The sequence below is a fragment of the Macrobrachium nipponense genome, chromosome 7, assembly GCF_015104395.2.
Source record: "Macrobrachium nipponense isolate FS-2020 chromosome 7, ASM1510439v2, whole genome shotgun sequence".
Classification (NCBI taxonomy): domain Eukaryota; kingdom Metazoa; phylum Arthropoda; class Malacostraca; order Decapoda; family Palaemonidae; genus Macrobrachium; species Macrobrachium nipponense.
This window is the reverse complement of record NC_061109.1, coordinates 108,474,867-108,498,385: the sequence shown is the minus strand read 5'-3', so window position 1 is coordinate 108,498,385 and position 23,519 is coordinate 108,474,867. Positions and strand designations below refer to the sequence as shown.

At 37.0% G+C, this 23,519-nt stretch overlaps 1 protein-coding gene across 1 annotated transcript in view; it reads left to right on the top strand.

Annotated features, from left to right (window-relative positions):
• The first annotated feature begins 7,621 nt into the window (after positions 1-7,621).
• LOC135217509 (lachesin-like) overlaps positions 7,622-23,519 on the top strand; it is a 473,181-nt gene continuing 457,283 nt past the window's right edge. The window contains exon 1 of the mRNA XM_064253464.1: positions 7,622-9,059. Coding sequence (XP_064109534.1) covers positions 8,903-9,059 — 157 coding nt within the window. The 5' untranslated portion in view covers positions 7,622-8,902. The remainder of the gene's footprint in view (positions 9,060-23,519) is intronic.

The following is a 23,519-nucleotide window of genomic DNA, read 5'->3' as shown; positions in this document are numbered from 1 at the left end:
AAAAGAATAGTTGTTAAAGCATTACGTTTGGCTCCGATCTCCGACTGTGATAAGCTGTTTCCGAAAACTGAAGTCAGACTTGTCACAATCATCACAAAATATAAATTACACAGATATTCTTGCACGCTCGGTGTTTGTGAAAGTTTTATCCGTCATATTCTTACTAACATTGTTTTATGATCTTGTTGATTATCCTAACTATATCCAGTGTTATATATATAAAAAATACCAACGTTCTTCTTGTTTCATAGAAATTGACGCAGTGTTTAAATAATTTTATATTTGCGTCATACATTTAACATATCAGGGTACCTTATGTTGATCTGCATATTCTTGTTTAAGACTTTATGCAGCCGAACCTGGAGTTGAGTCCCATATGATTATGTGTATGGATACACATTGCTCTTAATAGTACTTACGCTTAATGGAAGTAAATGGCGAAAGGGTGAGTAAAAGTGCATATCGTGCGGATGGATATGCCAAGCAAAGAATGAGCTCTGCAGTATTGTATGTATATGCTATTGACTCTACTTTCTCATTAATGAAGAAGTGGAGAAGGACGAAACGAGTGATTATTATGTTTTTCACTCAGCATTGTACGCTATGTACAGTATAGGAAACATGGTACATCCAGCTTACGTGTAGTGTGGGCTCATCAAACTCTCTAATGTTCAGTATTATTGGCAAATGGCTGTTTTTATTTTCGTGTTACTCTTGTACATACACAGCACTCATTATGCATAAACTTGTACATTTAATATAAAACAAAACCTTGCACTGGATGAAGTCTCTTGATCATGGATATGTACTTGGCGTACGCTTGCAAGGCTTGACTATTTAGCTGTGTGTATAATACGCTTATTGTAAACAGACAGTATGCCTAGTTCATGCATGTTATTAGGCACGGATTTCGGGTAGCCTAGGGTTAACATATCCTATGACTGCACTTTAAACGTATTTGCACCAACTTTCGACCTTTTGTAGCGAATAATGTAAGGTCATTATTTTACCAGTTTAGAAAAAGAAATGACGGCTTTTAAAGTTCTTGGCATGGCATGGTTTGGCTTTGCCTGGCTTTTAGAGCGCTTGGCATGGCATGGTTTGACTTGGCTTGGCTTTTAAAAGTTCTTGGCATATCATGGTTTGCCTTGGCTTGGTTTCCCTTTTACGGTGCGTGGCATGGCATATCATGGTTTGGCTTGGCTTGGCTTTGCTTTGCTTCTAGAGTGCTTGGCATGGCATATCATGGTTTGGCTTGGCTTGGCTTTGCTTCTAGAGTGCTTGGCATGGCATAGCATGGCTTGGCTTGGCTTGGCTCCCCTTTTAGAGTGCTTGGCATGGCATGGTTTGGCTTTTCTTGACTTTTAGAGTGCTTGGCATGGCGTGGCTTCTCTTGGCTGGGCTTATCTTTTAGGGTGCTTGGCATGGCATGGCATGGCTTGGCTTGGCTTGGCTTTTAGAGTGTTTTGCATGGTTTGGCTTTGTTTGACTTTTAGAGTGTTTGGCATGGCGTGGCTTGTCTTAGCTGGGCTTATCTTTTAGAGTTCTTGGCTTGGCTTGGCTTGGCTTGGCTTGGGTTCCCTTCCATTTTAGATTGCTTGGCATGGCATAGTTTAGCTTTGCTTGGCTGTTAGTGCTTGGCATGGTTTGGCTTGACTTATAGTGTTTGGCATGGCTTGGCTTGGCTTGGCTTGGCTTGGCAGGAAAATGTTTCTTTTTTTCATAGTTAGCGGAATTTTTGTCATATAAAAATATTGTTTTCCCCTGGTGCTTATAATGAATCTAGGATGACCGAAGACAAAATCGTATGGCACAAAAGACATCAGCAAGATTTGCTGGTTTTCTTATGAAAGTATAAATTTTTAACGGAAGTAGCTTTGCAAACTGAGGAGTTCCAGGTCTGGCGGAAAGCCAAATTTTATACTAATGTTAATATAGTTACTTGTGGTATTTACATAATTCAGAAACTAATATCAGGTATCATAAATAAACTGACCACAAAATACGAAAATGAATTTATTTGTATTGTAATTCCAAGTAGTACAAATTGTAAAGCAATAAATGTAAAACCTTTATGTAACTATTGAGATATATGAGCAAATTCATGGAATGTAAGCGAGCTATTAATAACTTCGTAAGCAGGTGGGAGCTTAACTGTCTTAAAATCCCATTTTAGGTTTGCACGATATCTGTCAGCCTTCACTGAACCCAAAGTTCCTGTTGGATTCACCATAGCAAAACGGTTACTTCAAAATGGTAATTAATTTTTAAATGATATTCGTTCTTGAAATATAATTGTTTTTTTTATGTTACAGAAAGTTCTGACTGTAACCTGGAACATCTTTAATGTTGTAGAAAGGTCTTAACTGTAGCTTGCATACTCGTTTTCCTTTCACCTTTCTGATTATAGCATTTTACCTAATTTTACTCAAACATAATTACATTTTTCTTATTCCATATCAGGTTCGCTTTACTTTGCCCTTTTTTCTTATCGTATGTAGCTTACCTTGTGGGGTACAAGCGTCGACCTTGATCCGTGTGGATACATTCTAGGGCACCTTGGAATTGACTGAAAATCAATTTACTGACTGCAAAGCTTTTAGTCATGATGACAGACGAGAAATGGAGAATAATATCGTGTAGAGACACAGTTTTAAAGAATCATTCACCGTTATCATCTCATGAATTTAGCAATGTTTGGTAAAACTGGAGGCATTGCTTGTCATAACTACCATAGCCTCAGAACCCTATTTCATCTTGAAAGTGATGGTAGTCAGTATATTAGAATCATACCTTGACTATTTCCACTAAGTGAGGGAATTACTTGCAAAAAAGCGCGGATACTCTGATACGAATCCAAACCTATTGTTTTTTCAAACAGGTTCGTGGTCAACAGTAGATTTAATGGACTCTGGCATTTACAGACATAATAATTGATAATGACTCTAATGTACACATTCCTCTCGAATTCAAGTTTTATAGATCATAAAAGCACATCACTTGAATGGTCGATTAATAAGTGCGTAACATGTTATTATATTTTATACTTTCAAAGGTTAACCCTTAAGTAACCCATAAAACTGGCAATATTTTTGGTATAACTTGCACCCAATAGGAACTATGTATAACAAGCGAACTTATCATGAGCAGAATATGCGACCAATGCCATTTTGAACTTAATGCACTGAGTTAATATTTGATTGTGAAAAAGTGACATGCATGGATTTAGTGACCTTATCACACACAAACGCACGCTCACACCTATATATATCTATACATATCTTTTTATCTATCTATATATACATGTATAGATAGTATATATAGATATGCATAATTTTACTCTCTCTGGCTCATATATATATATATATTGTATATATATATATATATATATATATATATATATATATATATATTACACGGACACATATTATATATATATATATATATATATATATATATATATATATATATTACACACACATATACATATATGCGAATGAAAGAGTAAATGTAGAAGCAGCTGATATGAATTGCTCGCATAGTATATTTGGCATCGGAAGAATTAAAGGGCGAGAAATGCCTGTAAAATGGAGCTGGTAAAAAGACTAGTGTAGGTGAAAGGGTGGATCTGAGCGTTTTGAGGTGGTCAGGCATATGGAAGGATCATGGCAGGTCAGCATGAAGAGGGTAGAATTCGGAACGGGTAGGAAAGGAAGAAAGCCCTAGGAAGATGGACGGAAGAGGTGGAGGGATGGTGCAAAAGAGCAAAAAGACATATTGGAAGGGAAGTGCCTCAAGACAACGCCATCTTGAATTGACATTTTCAAGATGGCGTTGCTCAAGATCCAGGAAGCCAGTGAGTCAGTGCTAGGTAAGTGGGATAGGGGTTGGGGGAGGGGGTTGGGGGGGCGGGGGAGGGAGATTCAGAGCTCTGCTGAGAGCCTTCTCTTTTAAGTGCTTGAGGCAACTGATATATAACTTTTACGGATCGTGTTCATTCACGATTTATCAGTTAAAAGTGTGGTTGTGTTAACGATTGTTGTCAGTCATCACTGGAACTAACCCTTGTTAGGAGAAACAGCTTTAATGTTAGGAACAAAAATATATAAGTACATTATACAAACAAAGGTTTTTATATGAAAAATAAGTGAAAGTTACTGAATATAGAGAACAGAAGAAAGCCAAGCCAAATACGAATGAAGCTGGAGTGGATGGGGGCTAATATAACGGTTTGGATGTTTGTTGAAATTACTTAAGAGGAATATAGGACAGGCAGTTAGTAGCTAAGGAATTGAAATGGATTGAGAGTTGACATGTGTATGTAGATATAAAAGAATTCCAGTGATGGTTGAGAATCATGAGAGCTTTGTATCATTTAGTGTACCTAGGAAGGTGTATTGTAGTAGGGTATTGATTTAAAAAGTTGGGTAATAATATGTTTCATGGCATTTAGACAACGAAAGGTTTATAGACTTAGTGTTAATATAAACAAAGGAGATTTCAAAGTATAAATAAGAGGGATACAGTTGGCCCCATAGGCAGCTTATGGAGATTAATTCGAATAATTATGGTGAAAACAAAGTGTTTTAGAAAATGTGGGAGAGTTACGCCTCAATGACAGGCTAATATTTTCGTGGGTGGATTGTAGAAAAATTCAGAGATAACGCATAATAATACAGGTGCAAGTGTATTGGCTAAGAAAAAGGCTGTAAGTAGATGACAGGGCCGTTGATTACTTCAGATAAATTAGCCTTCAGCGGTTATAGTGAAAAAAAGTTACAAAGATCGGTGAAAGAATTTCAGAGTAACATTTTGAGGAGCAAGATGCAAGTTGAATATTATGAAGAGTAAGGTTATGAAGGTAAATGGAAACCTGGAAGAATGATCAATGAATGTTACCATGGATTATGGAAGAATGAAAGCGGCAAGCGTAAAATATGTTAGGTGCAGTGTCAAACAGAATGGCAGCGTGAATGAAGGGTTCTGGTGAACTATTGAACCATTACTCTGTGAAGTTGAAGTGTGGATACTGAACGCGAATGAAAAAAGTAATGATGTAAGCTGATAAGATGCATTTTTGCGAGTAAATATAAAGCAAGAAGAGTTGAAAGTTTGACGCAATGAAAAGTGGCAAAACTATGGCAGAATTGAAAAAACGATCTGAATTTTTGAGGCTGTTAGATCGTATGAAGAAAAACGTAAAGGAAAGGTATGTGAAATGTGTACGTCACTTGGAAAAAAGGATAAGAAACATTTAAAGATGCTTGCTGCATGGTGTGTCTTTGTAGTAGAGTTCATAAATCTTCAATGTAGAAATGTGATGTGGCTATTTTGGTGGGAGTGTCTTGCAACCAAGTTCATCGTTGATTCAACCTATGGATGAAGAGCTGGATGGCGATTGTTGCTCGATTTATCCCAGGTGTGACCCCTCGGCTCGCACACGGGAAAAATAAAATTGGAATACTGAATTGTAAGTTGAAGATTATAGTGCTTGAGACGTATCCGGGATTGGATTCTTAATGGTTAGGCTGCTACACGAAAATGAAGTCCTTTGGATTAATTGCAATACATATTCTGCTATTGCTCTAATAAGCCCTATTTTCTATGACAAAGCCAAAGAGTATATGAGAAGTGTTAGATTCCTCTCTACGAGTTAGTATTTCACTTAGATGATTGGCTGTAACTTTAGATATCTAATGAAATATTCCAGAAGTCTTAGAAATTCCATCTTCGCCCTAGTATTAATAATTACGTCCACATTTGCGTAATTAACACTGCCAAATTGAGATTTACTTTATGAAGGAAGGAAGGGAGGGTCCTTTTTTGTAGTTGATTTTTCCACTTTCCTTATTTTCCAGTCAGTTACCTCCTATATTTCATCAGCAAAAGCTTAATTTTCAGTCAGTTACCTCCTGTATTTCATCAACAAAACATGTTTCGTGGATTTTGTAAAACACTTCTGCGTTAATTTAAATCAAAATTTAATGCGAAGTGCATGCGTAATGTCGTATTGTGTAAGGTGTGTAGTTTAGTGACAATTATAAAACAGTGACCCAGATGTATTCGGAAATCGCGCAATGGAAAGTCACGCTCGGACACCCACCAAGTTACACACACACACACACACACACACACTCGTAACGATGTTCAATTCAACTTTGCAATGTATTAGCTAGTTGCTAATTTAAAGCATGAAACCTGCATTACTTAATTAGTTTTTATTTTTGTAAAGACAGTGATGATGTTTCCTTCATTTGACCGGGACTAGCTATTTTGTTATTCTTTTGGTAAGCCGTAGTTCGTCATTATTTAAATTATTTAAATGATTAATTTATTACAGCAATAAAAACGCCACAGAAAGTCATCATCGTGCCATAGAAATGTTCAATATCCTGAAGATAAATTGGATATTTTAAAGTCAAAATTTCGAGTAGGAATTAGTATTTTAAAGGCTGATATATTTTTTCGCAATAACCAATGTCCATACTCTCTCTCTCTCTCTCTCTCTCTCTCTCTCTCTCTCTCTCTCTCCAAAGAATTGGGTTGAGAAAATGAACAAAGACCGCACTCGCAGTATCCTTCAATTATATTTTAGTTTCTCCGGGCGATCAGTCACGAGTAGTTAAATATGGACGAAAAACTCGGGAGAAATGTCACGGCACTTCTAAAAAGCACTCATATGAAACTTTGCGGTGTCACGAACGCTCCTCCGGCGGATGTTGTTAATATAACTTTGCTAACTCGTAAATGTTAGATTTTGCTCGTTAAACTTTGCTTTCAAAAACGTATAGCGAAATGGCAGATGCCATAAGCAAATACAAATATTTTATGTTTTCATTTTTCGAGAGGCAAGGTTCGTTGAAATTTGATGTGGTATCTATCATTTCACGTAAAGATAAACACATATAAATAAAACAAGGAAGCAACGATAAGCGGACAGCAGTGTATGCAAACATTACGTATGCATCTTGAATGACTTTTCCTCCCATGAGCCTGGAAATGGGTTCTGGGTAATCGCCGTGTAAAGAAAAAAAAAAAAAAGGAAATGAGGAAAGCGCTGTCAAGCTTCTGCAAAACGAAAGGATGCGGTAAGCTTTGATCTAAGTTTTTTGAAGCGCGTCTAAGTATCATCGGAAGCAAAAGCAGATGACAAATGTTTTTACTGAGCGTGGAAAATGTTGCAGAGAAGATGGAATTTGCTCAAATGGCTGAATATAACAGAGGGAGAGAGAAAGAGAGGAGGAGGGCTCTTTCGTCATGGAACTGTAACATTTTTAGTGTACGTTGGCTGTGTATCCTAATAAAGGCCGCGAGCGGCCCCCCCTCCCCTCTCTCTCTCTCTCTCTCTAAAGTCTTAGGCTAGCGGAACGGAACGCCCACTGGCTCTATCTAGTGTGAGAGACTTTGACCTTAGTGAAGTATCGAAGGGAAAAAATGCCTCCCGTTTCGTGGTTAGAGATGAGGAGGGAGGAGTTGGGGGGGGAGAGAGGAGGAGGGAAAGCTGCTGTGAGACTTGTTTCCCCTCTTGTGCGATATCGGGCTTGTGCCGCTGCGGGCTCAGAGCCTCAGCCAGCAAGGGCCCGAGGCTCAACCTCAGTTCAGTGTGTTGCCAATAGTCAGCGAGAGTGAACGCTCCTTGCGAACTCTTTCCCGCTCCACGTGTAGCCAGCCGACCGCCACCAGCCGGTCTTACCGGGAAACTTCGACGAAGCCAAACCTTTGCGAAACGAATCTTCTCGGCGCTGATCTTGGTGTACTGATACGTCTGAAGTCCTTCATGGTTCTGTTCATGACGACCGTTCAGTTCGAAATGGAAAATGATAAGAAATGAGGCGGTGTTGATGCTTTTCTTGCACCAGGAAGGAAGATGTAGCGTTAATGTAACTAGTTTAGTCATCGTAGCTTGATTCTGATCAATTTTTTATAGTAGTTTTGTTTATACAGTGATTGAAACAATGCTAACTTGAAAAACAAGAACTGGAGGCAACGACATGCCCCTTTTGATTTCATCTTGGCGGAATAATAAGCATCCAATAAATGCAAATATCAAGAACAACAGATTCCCAAACTAAAAGTGAATTAAAGTGGAAACAAAATCGTGCTAACAGTTGCTAGAAGTCTTTTCATAAAGTTATCTGGAAATAAACTGAACTTTGATCATGATCATGAGTGGCCTTTAGGGTCACAACCAGATTAAACCAGTGTGACCCAGTTTTGTTGCTTTCACTGAAACACGCTTCCGTCAATCGGGTGTTACGCGTTAAAATGGACCGACCTGTTGCAAAATTATTTTTTTCTGTGGTGAGTATGAGAGGCAAATTACCCGCAGGTATTTGGAAGGAGGTTTTATTATTCTCATCTTGACATTTTGCAGCCGACAGATTTTATCGCTCCAGAAATTAGGCTAATTAGCGTTTTCTTGAAGCAGAAGATCTCTGCGAGAGACAAATAAGCGACTTCCACATTAAATGCCCATTTCTTTTTTAGTCTTATGTTTTTGATGACGCAGGACGAAAACTTCATACTTTTTGATGAAACGAAAAACTGAAAATACCGCAAATTGTACAACTGGCGCTTCTGCTTATAAACAGTCATCTATAGTAAACTTAAAATGAAAGCCTAGAGCAATATCACTTTAGCATTTGGTTAGAAAAATAGGTCAAAGGAATTGAAAGAAGGCCGCGTCCCCAATATACAGAAAGAAATAAAAAGTTTGATAAGCAAGAAATTCACGGCCAACCGCAAAACAAAGCTTTCATTGAACATAGATAAAAAAAAAAAAAAGCGTAAGAACCGTCTTCCTTATTTTGGTCTTCCTACTCCAAAGAGAAAGATAAATAGCCAAAGGGAAAAGAGGTAGAGAGATACGGAAAAGAAAGAAGAAACAGAGAGAGAAAAAAAGATGGGCAAACCTCCAAAATCAAGTTCCCCGCCGCTGGCGAGAAAGATTCCAATGAACTGCTGCTGTTGCTGCTCCTCTTCTTCATCGAGGTCTAACGTCACCATCGGTAGCAAGGTTCTCCTGTCGCTTCACTTCACTTTCCTGCTCCTCTTCTCAGGTGAGTCCTTTGACGAACAGTCGACAGCTGCCGCTGCTTCTGCTGCGTTCGGTTTTCGTTTCAATCGTCGCCTCCGTTCGTCTCGTCCCCGGGCGAAGAAGGGATCGTCGGGATCTCTCGCTCGTTTACCCCCCACCCCCCCCTTTATTTTTTTAATTTTATTTTTGTTTGACCTCATCATTCTTCAGATCATTTCAGGTTTTCTCATTCTTGTGTTTCTTTGTCTCATTATAATCTTATTTCGGGATTTTTCTCTCAGCTGGGGGGGGGGGGGGGGGCAACATTATAATTATAACAGTTCCTGTTTTTAATTTCCCCCTTTTCTGTCATTTTCTTACTAATATTTTACGTCATTGCAAATATGTCCATTTGTTTGTTTACTTGAGGTGTGATGTTCAGATATTAGTATAGTTTATTCCAAAATGACCGGATTCACTGAAAGAGCTATAATTGAATTTATCGCCTAAATATACGTCGTTCCTCGTAATTCAAATACCTTAGGCGCTTGTTATTTTAACCAGCGGGAAAGCGAGGATAATTGTACAGTTTACGCTAAACGAGCGTAAAAATTAAAACTCCACTGGGACCGAGTAAAATGTACATCTATATTCACCTAATGTGTAACGGTAAATTCATGCTGGAATTGTTTCCTATTTCAAGTAGGATTATTGTTGTAGATATTTCCCGGCATTTGTCGACGAATTTTTGACGATAATTTTGCGTAACGTTTTTCTAGGGTTTACTTGAAAAAAATTGCATTTTTATATCTCATTTGCACTTCTTTAGAATCTTCAGTAATAATTGTTTGGTTTTTATCGTAGAGGAGGTTTTTATGTTGCATAACCTTTTGGTTTCTGTAATAACAACGCAGAGTATAATGCTGGCGATGAATTAAAAAAATAGACAATAGTATACATTATTAATGTGTATTTAAGCATTTAAAGATGCGAGTTGTTATTGTCCTAACTATCACATTGAATTGTAAGTCTGATCATTCGTGTTTCAATAGATCAAAGGGATTTTTCTTCGGTTTATCTTATAATTTTTCACTAAGGTTGAAGAGGCTAATAGCTAAGTGAAGTTGCGTACTGATATTTTCTTTCATAAAACTTCTAATGTATATTGACGTTTTGCACTATGATGTACTTTTTTCTATTTGCAAGAGTATCTTATGAAAAAGTTATAAAGTAAGATCCTGAAGAGCAGCGCACGAAATTTTTATACATCGGAAATGGTCGTAGTGGACGGTGGAATTATTTCCCTCTCGAAACCCATTATTTAAGTGTCAGTGTCCTTTGGACTTCGGTGACCTCATGTTAACAGGCAAGCTTTTCCTTAACGAGATTTAGCGCAGAGAAGGGAGTCTCACGAGAGAATTGTACGGAGTGGAAAAGTGAATGTTCTGGAATTAAAAGAAGGGAAGAGTCTAATTGGCTCGCGGTTTTTCTCATTTAACAGTTGCAGAGTCACCGAGTAAGGTGAATCATGATGATGAACGTATTGCTATTTTTTGTTTTAGTATTGTTATTACTACTTGGGCATTAATAAAGGAATGCATCGTGGGAATGAAACGAATTTTAACATACTCTACCTTTGCTTTTGGAAGAGTGTATAATTATTTTATATATATATATATATATATATATATATATATATATATATATATATATATATATATATATATATGGATCCTTTACTGTTAAATCTATTGGCATATCTCGCAATAGAGATTCGTGGGAATTTATCAAGTGACAGGACAGTGGTGTATTAAGTGTAAAATAAATGGAAGTTCAAAAAATTCCAATAGAAATATGTTGGAATTATTAATAAAGTTTTGCTCTGTGTATTGGAGTTAAGATCAGTCCATGGAAAGCGGTGTTTTATCCTTGTATATGAAAGAAACGGGAAAAGAAATAATATATTCAACAAAAATAGAAGAGGAAATACTGTATTCCACAGAAATCGCTCGTTTTCGTCACAAGAGACGGAACGCGCCCGAACGGCGGTAGGAATTTGGTGGGGAGTCATTTGCCCTTTCTCCAAACTGGTTGATTTGAAAGTGAAAGGGACGCGCATGTCCTCACTAATATCCTCAAAGCTTACGAAGAAAATGATGAGTGAAAATGAGTAATGACTCTGGCATTTTTAAAGGAAGGAAGGAAGGCGACTATGGATTACCGGGCTTCCCCGGCAGTGAAGCAGATTTGACAGCGAGTAACGGTAGCAGAATTTCTCACTTATATATGAGAAAAAACCAAACACGCCATATTTATGTAACACATTGAGTACAAAATGTCATTTTAAAGGAGAAGGCACTCTCTCTCTCTCTCTCTCTCTCTCTCTCTCTCTCTCTCTCTCTCATAATTGTGTAAATATATACAGTATATGATCGAAACGTGAAAGAAAGAGATTTGCTCGGAGTACTGTTTTTATGTTCGAGTATTTGGATTTGCTATTTAAAAACAAATGTATACAATTAATTTCCGCAACCAAATATAGCCTGAAAGACCCTTTGGAATACGCCTTTTCAAAATCCATTCCTCTGCCCCATTTCAAATCAAGTTATCCTCTTTAGTAATAGCGTGGTGTCACTCGTCTTTTTTTTATGAATTCGTTAAAAAGTAAAGGGCATCACCGAATTCGAATTCGGACGTATTTTTAAACTTATTTATGCCATCTTGAGCGATTCTGAATGTGATCCGGAATCAGCGTAGAAAATAGAAAAGTTTTCTTCATTAGATTAAATATTTCAACCGAAGGATGAAAGAATTAAGATCTTGGTGGTCTCTTGCGGACACTATTCAGGGTATTACAAGATAGGATGGAACAGAACGGATGTAGAGGTAAAAATGTATATTCGTATTCATAAGTTACGTTGCCCTCGCATTTGAACAAAATCATCCCTATAAAGACAATAGACTTTTTTTTATTTAAATAGAGGCCAGGAGGGATGTTCATACCGCAGTTTAAACAAAATACTAAAAAACTAAACATGCTGAATGAATGAGTTGCTGTTCAACAACAGGCGCATTTCAGTCACTGAAGTCGCCCCGCCCTCTCTGCAAACGTTAGCTGACTCTAATACCTCTCCCAACCGCAGCAGCAGCAGCAGCAGCGATATCCTATTTTTTGTGGTTAATGACGGGATGTTACATAAAACGAGCCTGCGTTCTGGATCACGCAGAGACGCCCTAAGCCGCTCAGGGAAACACCCAGATCCAACCCAGGCCCGATCGGTGATCGTTTCACTGCAGGGGCAACGACGCCTTATTGATTTGTTTCATGTGCCTAAAACGAGGATTTTTCCCCCGTAAGTGGGTAGTGCCGTCAGTGCACCTCATCCGGTGCAATGTAGGCATTACTTAAGTTTCTTTGCAGCGTCCCTTCGGCCCCTAGCCTCAACTACTTTCATTCCTTTTACTGTACCTCCGTTCATATTCTCTTTCATCCATCTTACTGTCCGCCCTCTCCTAACAATTGTTTCATAGTGCAACTGTTAAGTTTTCCTCCTGTTACACCTTTCGAACCTTTTACTATCAATTTCCGTTTCAGCGCTGAATGGCCGTAGTTGCCCCAATGCTTGGCATAATGCCAAAAATCTATACAAATAAAAAAGGATTTTCATATCTCCTAGTTCTGAGAGTCCTTTTACATTCAGCGACACTGAGGTTGAAAATGGATAAATAGATGAAAGTACAAAATCTGAAATTTCACTGGGAACAAAACTGACAGGTATACACCAGCCTCATGTCAAGGCTTTATAATTCCTTGGGAAATGAAATTCTTCTCATTCAAGACCATTTCTCTTAAGTCGGTGACGAAGAAATGCTTCTTAAGGTTCAACATCACATACATTACAGAACATTCGAGAGAGTTGCATAAAAAATCCCCCGAGGCAATAGAGCATGTGAAAAATATAATCTCTGGTCTTTTTACCTTTTTAAGGCCACCATGTGACTTGCCGCGACTGCTTGGGCTGTGATTTCTGGAATTACTGATTCCCGCAAGTGTATATCTGCCATTTAAATAGGTGGCCGAAGGCGAACTCAATTATGCATCTGCATGGGCGTTATAGTTCATAAAAAATTGTGTCAGGTAAGCCACTGGCTTATGTAGGAAGAGAAGTGAACGTAGCAAGAATTATGAATGGTATAGATTTAACTCTCTCTCTCTCTCTCTCTCTCTCTCTCTCTCTCTCTCTCTCTCTCTCTCTCTCTCTCTCTCAGAAGTCTTCGAGATGCGAGCGAGTTCATAATTAGAACTAGAGATAACAAAATGCATGTAGGTATGAAAGGTATTGACCATTGTTGCCCGTTTAAATACAAAAGAAAATTATTCTCAAAGAGGATGAAATGTGCATGCAGTTTATTCTTTATATTTACCACCTCTGTATTATTAATATTATTATTTAGAGAAACTTTCCCCTTTCATATTTTCTTGTATATACATTATATATTTGTCTGCCTATAACAATAGTGTACTCTCGCATTTCATGTGATAATGACGACGAACAGTAACAAGATCATGGTGTGGCCTTTGCTTGGAAAACAATGAATTCAGAAATCGAGGTGAGATGACGCATCTCGGCGTTCCATTGAAATTTCACATATTGAGTGAGAGTATTGGGTAGGATGTCGTTAGAACCGGAATGACACTGAGACTTCAGATGTCATCTATATGGAACAGAAAACGATCTTCATGCAACCCGATACTTGAAGTAAACCGCAAAATCTCTTACTATTGGTTCTCCGCCATTCTTTGTTTGTTATTATTATTATTATTATTATTATTATTATTATTATTATCAAGTTATATGAGGTTGCGCTTATATCTCCATTATTTTTTTGTTCAGGTTGTTTACTAAGATTTTATATCTTGCAGACTTTTGTCTTATAGTCTTTTACTTTGGCGCGCCTGCATTAAACGGTAATTTCACTATTGCCGTTGTAATGTTAACAATTCTAAAAATATAAGCCCAGGACAGGTTATTTTTTCAAACTTCTTTTAGATTTCAAGTCGATGCGTCAGTCTTAATAATCTGAGGAAAATTTTCTTGGTCCTGGCGTAACAACATTTATACGTTTACTAAAGTAATCTAAGGTTTATAGTACATGAAGTCTCCATGTTGTTTGCATGTCTTTTGAACTAGTTTACTGACGTCTGATGACAAAAATTAAATATAAAATTCATACCGCAGTGAAATTATGAATACACATTATGCGTTTTCGCATGTGATGAAAATCCTTAACTTATTTTGAAAGTGTACCTGTAAATGAAGTTCGTATATATTTATAGTAACGTAAATATTATTGTTGTTACTTCTGTTGTCATCTTATTACTGCATGTTATATCACCTTATTTGTTTGCGTGATAATCAGAATAAAACATTCAGAAATTGAAGCATTCCGAAATTGAAATTTCAAAGTGTTTTTATTTGGTATTTTGACTATTGTCTGTTAAATATACTTTTTGTCCAAGGTACGATTAGGATTTTTGAATATTGAGATTTTTTAATATTGCTTCTGTCTTTGCATTCTGATACTGCTGCTAAAAATGAATATCAACCGTACCAAATGATTTTCCTCCTTTATATTTGCAACCGTTACGCTTGGTGGAAAATGTTACGTCGTTCAAGTAGATTTTTACTAGCTTCTAGTGTAGTATATATTAAAATAAGACACCAGGTTTCGAAGGAAGTCAGTATCGCTTGTCAGCTAGATGGAAATGTCCTCTGTATCTCGTGGATATTCGCTGATAGCAATCATACTGAATGAAACACTATGTTTGTTCTGTATGAATAGGGTTCATCTTTTGAATAATATAATAATAATTATAATAATTTCCATGCATTTTTTTTATTATTTGTTTTACGTGCATGTAATATCCACCACCACCACCCAAGGGTCAGAAGGCTTGCCTATTGGTATTCCTGTTTGGGCCAGCTCCTCTTGCAACTGACAACTCCGCCGTTACCCTGCCAGTGAAATACGTAGAATGATGATACATTGGTCCAGAAAGTTTCAACGTGTGATTATTAATGAACCATTGATGACCTTAGTACACTTTGAAATGATTTCTTTACAACCTTGGCTGCCAGTTCTTCCTGACAATGCGTGACTCGTTCGAAATACGCAAATAATGACTGAAAAGGGAGACAGAGGATATCCAGTTTTATACTTAGCATATTTCAGACACTCAATCATTTACATTATGAAAATCCAATTTGTATTTAAGCAAGATTGGAACTAGAGAGAAACAAGATGAATGAGTGCACTGAAAGTTAAAAGCAATGTCAGAGAATGGCACACAATTAATTTAGATGTGTGTAGCCTTTTGTTTTTTGTTCCTTCGTTTTTAATAAACCATGTTTTTCTTATTCGTGCAAAATAAAATAAAAATTTGCATCTTAAAGGAATGCAATTGTAAACATATGTACACCTCAGCGTTTCGCTGACTGTCCGCGTCATTGCATTTAGTTGCGGGAGTTCCTGATAATGACGACTTTGTATGATAACCTAAGATTTTTGGCGGTTAGTTGATGCTGATACTTTACGGTAGTGTAAACCCGTTTCCAGACTAAAATAAAAGCGAAAACGAGAATATTAGATAAACCTGAGGAGGAAAACCTTCGGCATATGCAAGAGAGCAGTCACCAATATCATTAATAAAAAATAAATCCAAGAATAAATACAGACCAGGAAATGTGATTAATGTAGAAGCTTTCAACGAGCGTTTTTCAGTTGAATATTCGCTAATGGAAACGTAGTGCCGGTCAGAATTTCCTCTCTTGGGTCGTGAACATTTTCTTCTCTTCTAACGCCGGGTTTTGAGGAATTCTCTCTCTGCTTCTGTTCTTGTTTTGATTTTAGTCCCACTAATACTAACCCCTTACTTCTCTCATTTTCTTCTGGCCTAGTCTAGATAATAATGGTGGATTTATAACGGCCTCACTGGTTTTCGCGTAAAGCAAATATGAATTGTAATAAATGAACGAAACAATAAGCAACGACAAGACACCATTGTGTATTTAGATCATTTTACATATAGTTCGATACAAATATAGTAATTATGCTCATCTGATAAGGACTTTATGTTCATAAGGTTTTAAAATGTGATAGAATAGTAACTCGGCTCATTCAAATTTACCTCTTTTTTCTACTTTTCCAGCAAAATATTAAAGATTTCGAAAAGGTATCACTGTTAGAATGAAGTGGAGGCCAAGATTAACTGAGATGGTTTGATGTCAAGAAGTAGCAGACATATTTAGTGGCTTCAAAAAAGTTTTTAATTGAAAACAAGTATTCTCTAAGTGTTCCAGTGTCAGGTCTCGCATTGCTGTCGTTGCGAATAACAGATAGTGACGAATTTCGCACTGTTAAAATGGCTGTGTTCCAGGCGTCAGGGTTAAGGTCTACCCTGAATTTGGGCAGGGGATAAGAATTGTACAATTTCATCGATATTACACACACACACCTATATATATATATATATATATATATATATATATATATATATATATATACATACATACATAAACATATGTATATATACGTATGTATATATGTATGTATATATAAAGGTAAAAGCCACGAAGTCTCTGTCGTTTCACGTTCCATTGTGGGTTTTACCTTTATTTATATATTCATCGCGTTCCAAATTTTCGTGATTCAGTCATACACACGCTATATATATATATATATATATATATATATATATATATATATATATATACTATATATTATATATATATATATATATATATATATATATATATATATATATACACTATGTATGTCTGTGTGAGCAATGATTGCTATAGGCTAGAGACAGGAGGGAGCAGTCAATAACAAAGATGGGGTAAATATAAATGGAAGTGATCCCAGGGTACGGGATCATTGAAAATGAAATATTAATTGCGATTGGCCGCCGGGAGTCAGTGCTGACGTTATTCATCAAGTGACTAGTTTTAGATGTCTTATATTTATAAGGGTTAGACTTAAGTTTGTTTTAATGCTGATTACTGCTATTAGGATTTATACTTTGAGCTGATAAGTCTCTTTCATCAGTAGGAAAGAATCGTCCCAGTTGATATGCAACGTCCCGTAAAAAGGGAAATTCCCAATGTTTCATCTCCAAATTTGACTGATCCGTTGACTTGCAGAAGCCGTTTATTCTCGCTGAGTGAACCTCACGCGGTACACTGTCAATTTTCCGTTTCTGTGCTGAATGACCTCATAGGTTCCAGCGCATGAGCTTGAACCCAAATTCCATATTCTATTCCTTGTACATAGTGACGGTTTTTTATCTAGGAAATTGGGCGATGTTGCTTTTATGACAGATGATGTTGATTGTATTTGTTGTCCTCTTAACGATCAATTTGAGATACAGTATTTGAGACAGGTGTTTGCGGATAATGCTAACTTCCGAGATTAGAAAATATTCGTCACAAATGCTAAGTTCGGCAAAGAAATTTTACATTTTATTTCATGGTAGCTCAGAACTATATCTTGACGTTATTGGTAATTGTCTGTCGAAAGGAGAATCTTGTTACCTAAAGTATAAGGTTTTCTCGTCCCTGAAGAAATTGTGCTCGTAATTTCAGCTTTTCATAATGAATTAAAGATTCTCCAGGACATAAATTTTGAATATATTTTATTTCTGCACTTATTGTCATTCAGTATTTTTTTCTTTAAATGATACACGGTGCAAATATGCATAGGTTTATTATTATGCTTTGTACGTGCAAAGAAAGAGTCTGTCGTATTAGTTGACAAAAGTTTAACAGGTGATTTGAGCGAGCGCGATCCTTGTGATTTTCACACTCGTATAATTCCTTGTGATTTGGAATTTATACCCAAAAATGAAAGCGAAAAACTGAATGCTAAGATGACCCGTCTTATTACTAAGGCATAAAAGCAGTTTCATACACAAAACTTGAGTGCATTACAATTGCTGAAACTGAAAGTAATCCTACAAATCACCAATAGCCCCCGTGGCGGAGTTGGTGCCATCACTGCACCTCATACGGTACATTGTAGTAGCCATTACTTAAGGTTCTTCGTAGCATCCCTTCGGCACCTAGCTGCAACCTCTTCCATTTCTTTTACTATATACCTCCATTCCTATTCTCTTTCTTCCAGCTCACTTTCCACCCTCTCCTAAACAGTTGATTCACAGTGCAACTGCGAGGTTTTCCTCCTGTTACATCTTTCAAACCTATTAACTGTCAATTTCCGTTTCAGGGCTGAATGACCCCATAGGTCCCAGCGCTTGGCCTTTAGCCTAAACTCTATATTTAGTTCAATTCTGCCAATAGCATTGAAATTAGATACGAAAATAATGTAACTACTCTTCATTTTTTCTTTTTAATCACGTTGAAGCGTTCAATCAGGCCATTGCTCAATGTTGCATGATCACTCGAATTTTTTAAATCAAGAAGTGTAGTGTATTTCAAAGTGTGCCCTACTAAACACGGCTATTGTGAAGCATATACAAAAGCATTTTTTCTAACAAAATTTCCCGTCATATGCTTAGAGAACACGAGTCTCGGACGAATATGACGTAGGTAATATGTTTGCGTGGTAGGATTTTGAACGATAATTTTTGCACATCTGCCATAAGTATATAAGTAGTCTGTTCTTTCTGATGGGAACCCTTTGATGTAGTATAAATATATATCAGTCAGTCAATGCTGTAGTAAGTTTTTGCACTGAGTTTCATCCTCGATTCAGCAGTTAAAGTATGCAAGGTGAAAGTGGCAGTAACCGTTCTCTTTTCCACTGGAGACATCTATTGTAAAGTTTTATATATATATATATATATATATATATATATATATATATATATATATATAAACTTTACAATATATACGTAAAAAATTGTGATGGAAATTGTTAGGAACAATCGTTTACCAATTGTTCCCTTGGTGGATTGTTGCCTCCTTTGTTTTTGTTTTTTAATTGCTGGCGAGTTGACGTCTGGTGGATGGCGTCAAACTTCGTCAGTCAGGTTCTGGAGGGCAGGACGACCAGTCAGTCAGTCAGAGGCAGTCAGGTATGATTACCTGTGGACCAGCATGAGGCAGCGCCAGGTACTGGATACCTGGTTATTTGGTTGAAGTCGTCGTATGGAGTATGACTTCGAGTTGGAGGTCGACAGCCTTTGGACAGCATTGGCGTGTTTTCGTCATCGAGAGGACGACGTGTCGAGTGCAACCTCACTGGGCAGCAGCAGTGACTTGTTTTCGTCCAGTGGTCGAGGAGGACTTCCATACTGCATCTGAGGACGAGATGGTTGTTGCATCAACTCTGTCTTGATCGTCCAGCATTCGAGGAGGATGTCCATATTGTCTCCAAGGACGAGGTGGTTGTCGTATCGGCTCTATCTTGATCGTCCGGCATTGGACTGTTGTCCTCATTGTTTGAGGAAGTGTTCCCGTTTTGCTCTTGGTATCATTATGCTGCTTCAGTGTCAATTTTAGTTATGTATTACGCTGCCTATTTCTATTTATTATATTTAGATTGTTATTGCCCTTATACAGCCTATTTTGTGATTATTCTTTTTATTATTTAGATTGTGATTTTTCATGGCTTTGTTATTGAAGGGTGGATTTTATTGTTTCTTAGACTGGTTTTAAATATTAATTATTATTGTTAGTTTGTAATTTTTTTGCGTTTTTGCCACCCAGAACCTTGACTCGCTGTACATAATGTATTTAACTCTTGTAAATAAATTAATTTTAAGGTAACTTTTTGATTTTGTTATGCTCCTCCCTCCTTTGTTTGTCACCTGTCATCAGTCATTACAGCCCAATTGCTTATTATTTTTAAGAACCTGTCGATCTCGAGAGTCGAGATCGTAATATTGGCGACCTTGCCAGGATTGGTTCTGTTTTGGCTGACGGGGGTGTGGCAGCATCGGGGAAGAGGATTTTGTTTGTAAAAAAAAAATTAATAATAATAATTTTTTTTTTCTGTTAGGTGGGGAGGTGTTAGGAACAATCGTTTACCAATTGTTCCCTTGGTGGATTGTTGCCTCCTTTGTTTTTGTTTTTTAATTGCTGGCGAGTTGACGTCTGGTGGATGGCGTCAAACTTCGTCAGTCAGGTTCTGGAGGGCAGGACGACCAGTCAGTCAGTCAGAGGCAGTCAGGTATGATTACCTGTGGACCAGCATGAGGCAGCGCCAGGTACTGGATACCTGGTTATTTGGTTGAAGTCGTCGTATGGAGTATGACTTCGAGTTGGAGGTCGACAGCCTTTGGACAGCATTGGCGTGTTTTCGTCATCGAGAGGACGACGTGTCGAGTGCGACCTCACTGGGCAGCAGCAGTGACTTGTTTTCGTCCAGTGGTCGAGGAGGACTTCCATACTGCATCTGAGGACGAGATGGTTGTTGCATCAACTCTGTCTTGATCGTCCAGCATTCGAGGAGGATGTCCATATTGTCTCCAAGGACGAGGTGGTTGTCGTATCGGCTCTATCTTGATCGTCCGGCATTGGACTGTTGTCCTCATTGTTTGAGGAAGTGTTCCCGTTTTGCTCTTGGTATCATTATGCTGCTTCAGTGTCAATTTTAGTTATGTATTACGCTGCCTATTTCTATTTATTATATTTAGATTGTTATTGCCCTTATACAGCCTATTTTGTGATTATTCTTTTTATTATTTAGATTGTGATTTTTCATGGCTTTGTTATTGAAGGGTGGATTTTATTGTTTCTTAGACTGGTTTTAAATATTAATTATTATTGTTAGTTTGTAATTTTTTTGCGTTTTTGCCACCCAGAACCTTGACTCGCTGTACATAATGTATTTAACTCTTGTAAATAAATTAATTTTAAGGTAACTTTTTGATTTTGTTATGCTCCTCCCTCCTTTGTTTGTCACCTGTCATCAGTCATTACAGCCCAATTGCTTATTATTTTTAAGAACCTGTCGATCTCGAGAGTCGAGATCGTAATAAAATGAGTACATTAATTTTTTTTTATGTATCACATTCAAACATTGTTACAATAATTCTATATAATCTTTTTTTTAAGATGCTATTCATATTTGAAGATTCATAGCTCACCGAAAGACTCAAAATCTTTTAGCGTAGCTACTTGCATGAGGTCGTGTGTATGTATACGTTCGTGTACACACACACACACTGGAGACACCCATTGTAAAGTTTATATATAATATATATATATATATATATATATATATATATATATATATATATAAACTTTACAATGGGTGTCTCCAGTGTGTGTACACACACTGGAGACACCTATTGTAAAGTTTATATATATATATATATATATATATATATATATATATAATATATATATATATATATATATATATATAATATATCTTTACAATGGATGTCTCCAGTGTGTGTGTGTGTACACGAACGTATACATACACACGACCTCATGCAAGTATCTACGCTAAAATATTTTGAGTCTTTCGGTGAGCTATGAATCTTCAAATATGAATAGCATCTTAAAAAAAAAGATTATATAGAATTATTGTAACAATGTTTGAATGTGATACATAAAAAAAAAATTAATGTACTCATTTCCATCACAATTTTTTCCGTATATATTTCGGTCCGACATAGCCTGAGCTGATTTTAACATCTATGTTACTGACTGAATGGTAATTTTCTGAAGTTGAAATGTTTGTGAAAGATCTCCTTTACGAGACGAGACCAATCCCTCATCTTCTACCCCCCCCCCCCCCCTCCCCCCCCCCCCCCCCACCCCGACCCCCCTACGTCCCATCTCGGAAAAAGGGACTAAACATCTTCCCTCTCCCATCTCCACTGTAAATCTAATTGAAGGGCCCGAGGCTTTTAACGATTAGCGCCCCTGCCCCTCCCGCATTCAAAAATGTAATTTCCTTTTCGTTGCTTGTACTGGATGTCTCGATGTGACCCTCCAGTGATTTGGGAAGAAAACTGACAATTCTCGAAACTTTTTATCTTCCCTCTAACCATAATCACACATTTTTACATTATATAGTACCTACGTGCGTACATGATATATGAGTAAACATATATATTTTACATTTCACACACGCGCGCGCGCACACACACATTTATATATATGTGTATATATGTATGTATGTATACATCATGTGCGCACATGTATATACAGTATATATATGTATGCATATATACATAGTATGTATTTATATATAATACATATGTACGTATATATGTACATATATATAATGTATGAATGTATGTGTATGTACATGTATATTTACATGCATAGTATAATTTCATGTATTTGCTTGTTCTCTAAAAAAAAAAGGGTTAATTATATTAGTCTCGTCGTCCTAACATTTGCCTATGTGAGACTGGTTATAGTCTTCCGTTGCCTAGCGTCAACTCCTAATATAATTGATCTGAATAGCAGTGGCATTATTTTTCATGCCTGCCTTAAACTTAATGGAGAATTATTTAAGTTCATTTAATTAGCTGTGCATTAGTGGCAAAATAAGACTATTGAGTGATTTTGAGGAATGAATGTCAAAACTTAAGAACGTTCTTATGTTCGCAGTACAGTGCCCAGGTAGATTTGCACCCTAGTAGTGACAGACATCAAACATTCATCAAAGTCTTAAGAGACGTATTGCGAGATATGGGTGAGATTTCACAGTGTCCCACGTATCCTGGTCCAGAAATCAATTTGTATTTTTATTCTTTTTATATTATTACCGATTGGGTAAGTGATTATAGTGTGTGGAAAGATTCGTTTGGTAACTGATAACCGATATAAAAAGTTCAACCATAGTAAGATTTTCGTATAACTTTTGTATTGTCGCAAGTGTATGTTTGCATTAAACAGTTGCCAAAACGTCTCGTGGAGTTCATATTTGTAACTATAAACTTATCTTCACGTGCTTTAAAGAATATAGTTTTTTAAAGGTCGTCTCAGAAGAGTGTAATAAAAATCTTGGAACTCAAGTGATTCATTTGGGAAAGAAGAAAGACTCTGGGGACTGATAAAAATAGGAAGCCAGAGAAACTTTCTCAAGAATTGGTTATTGAGAATGCGTGGAATCTGTGGCCATAAGATGTTATTTTAATGCGGAGGAAAGGTCAGTATTAACGAAAAACTTTCAGGGTTGTCGTACTGAAGGGGTTTGAGAATAAATAATATACGACTTAGAATGAAGCGATTACATTGTGATACAATAAATGACTTTTCAGTTTTTGACAGTGCTGAAAATTAGATTAGAACAACTAGGTAACAGAAAAACTGCTAAGATGGGAAATACTGAATCAATATAAATTACTATCGCAAAGCACACAAAAAACAGGGGGAGAGCAGTACTAAAGAATCCTTAGAAAGACGAGTTTAGTATGACGAGATGAACGAATGCTGCTTTTCAAATATAGATTGAGGCAGAAGCTAGAGAATCTAACACGAAACCTTGAGAGACTTAAGAAATGAGATTGATAGTA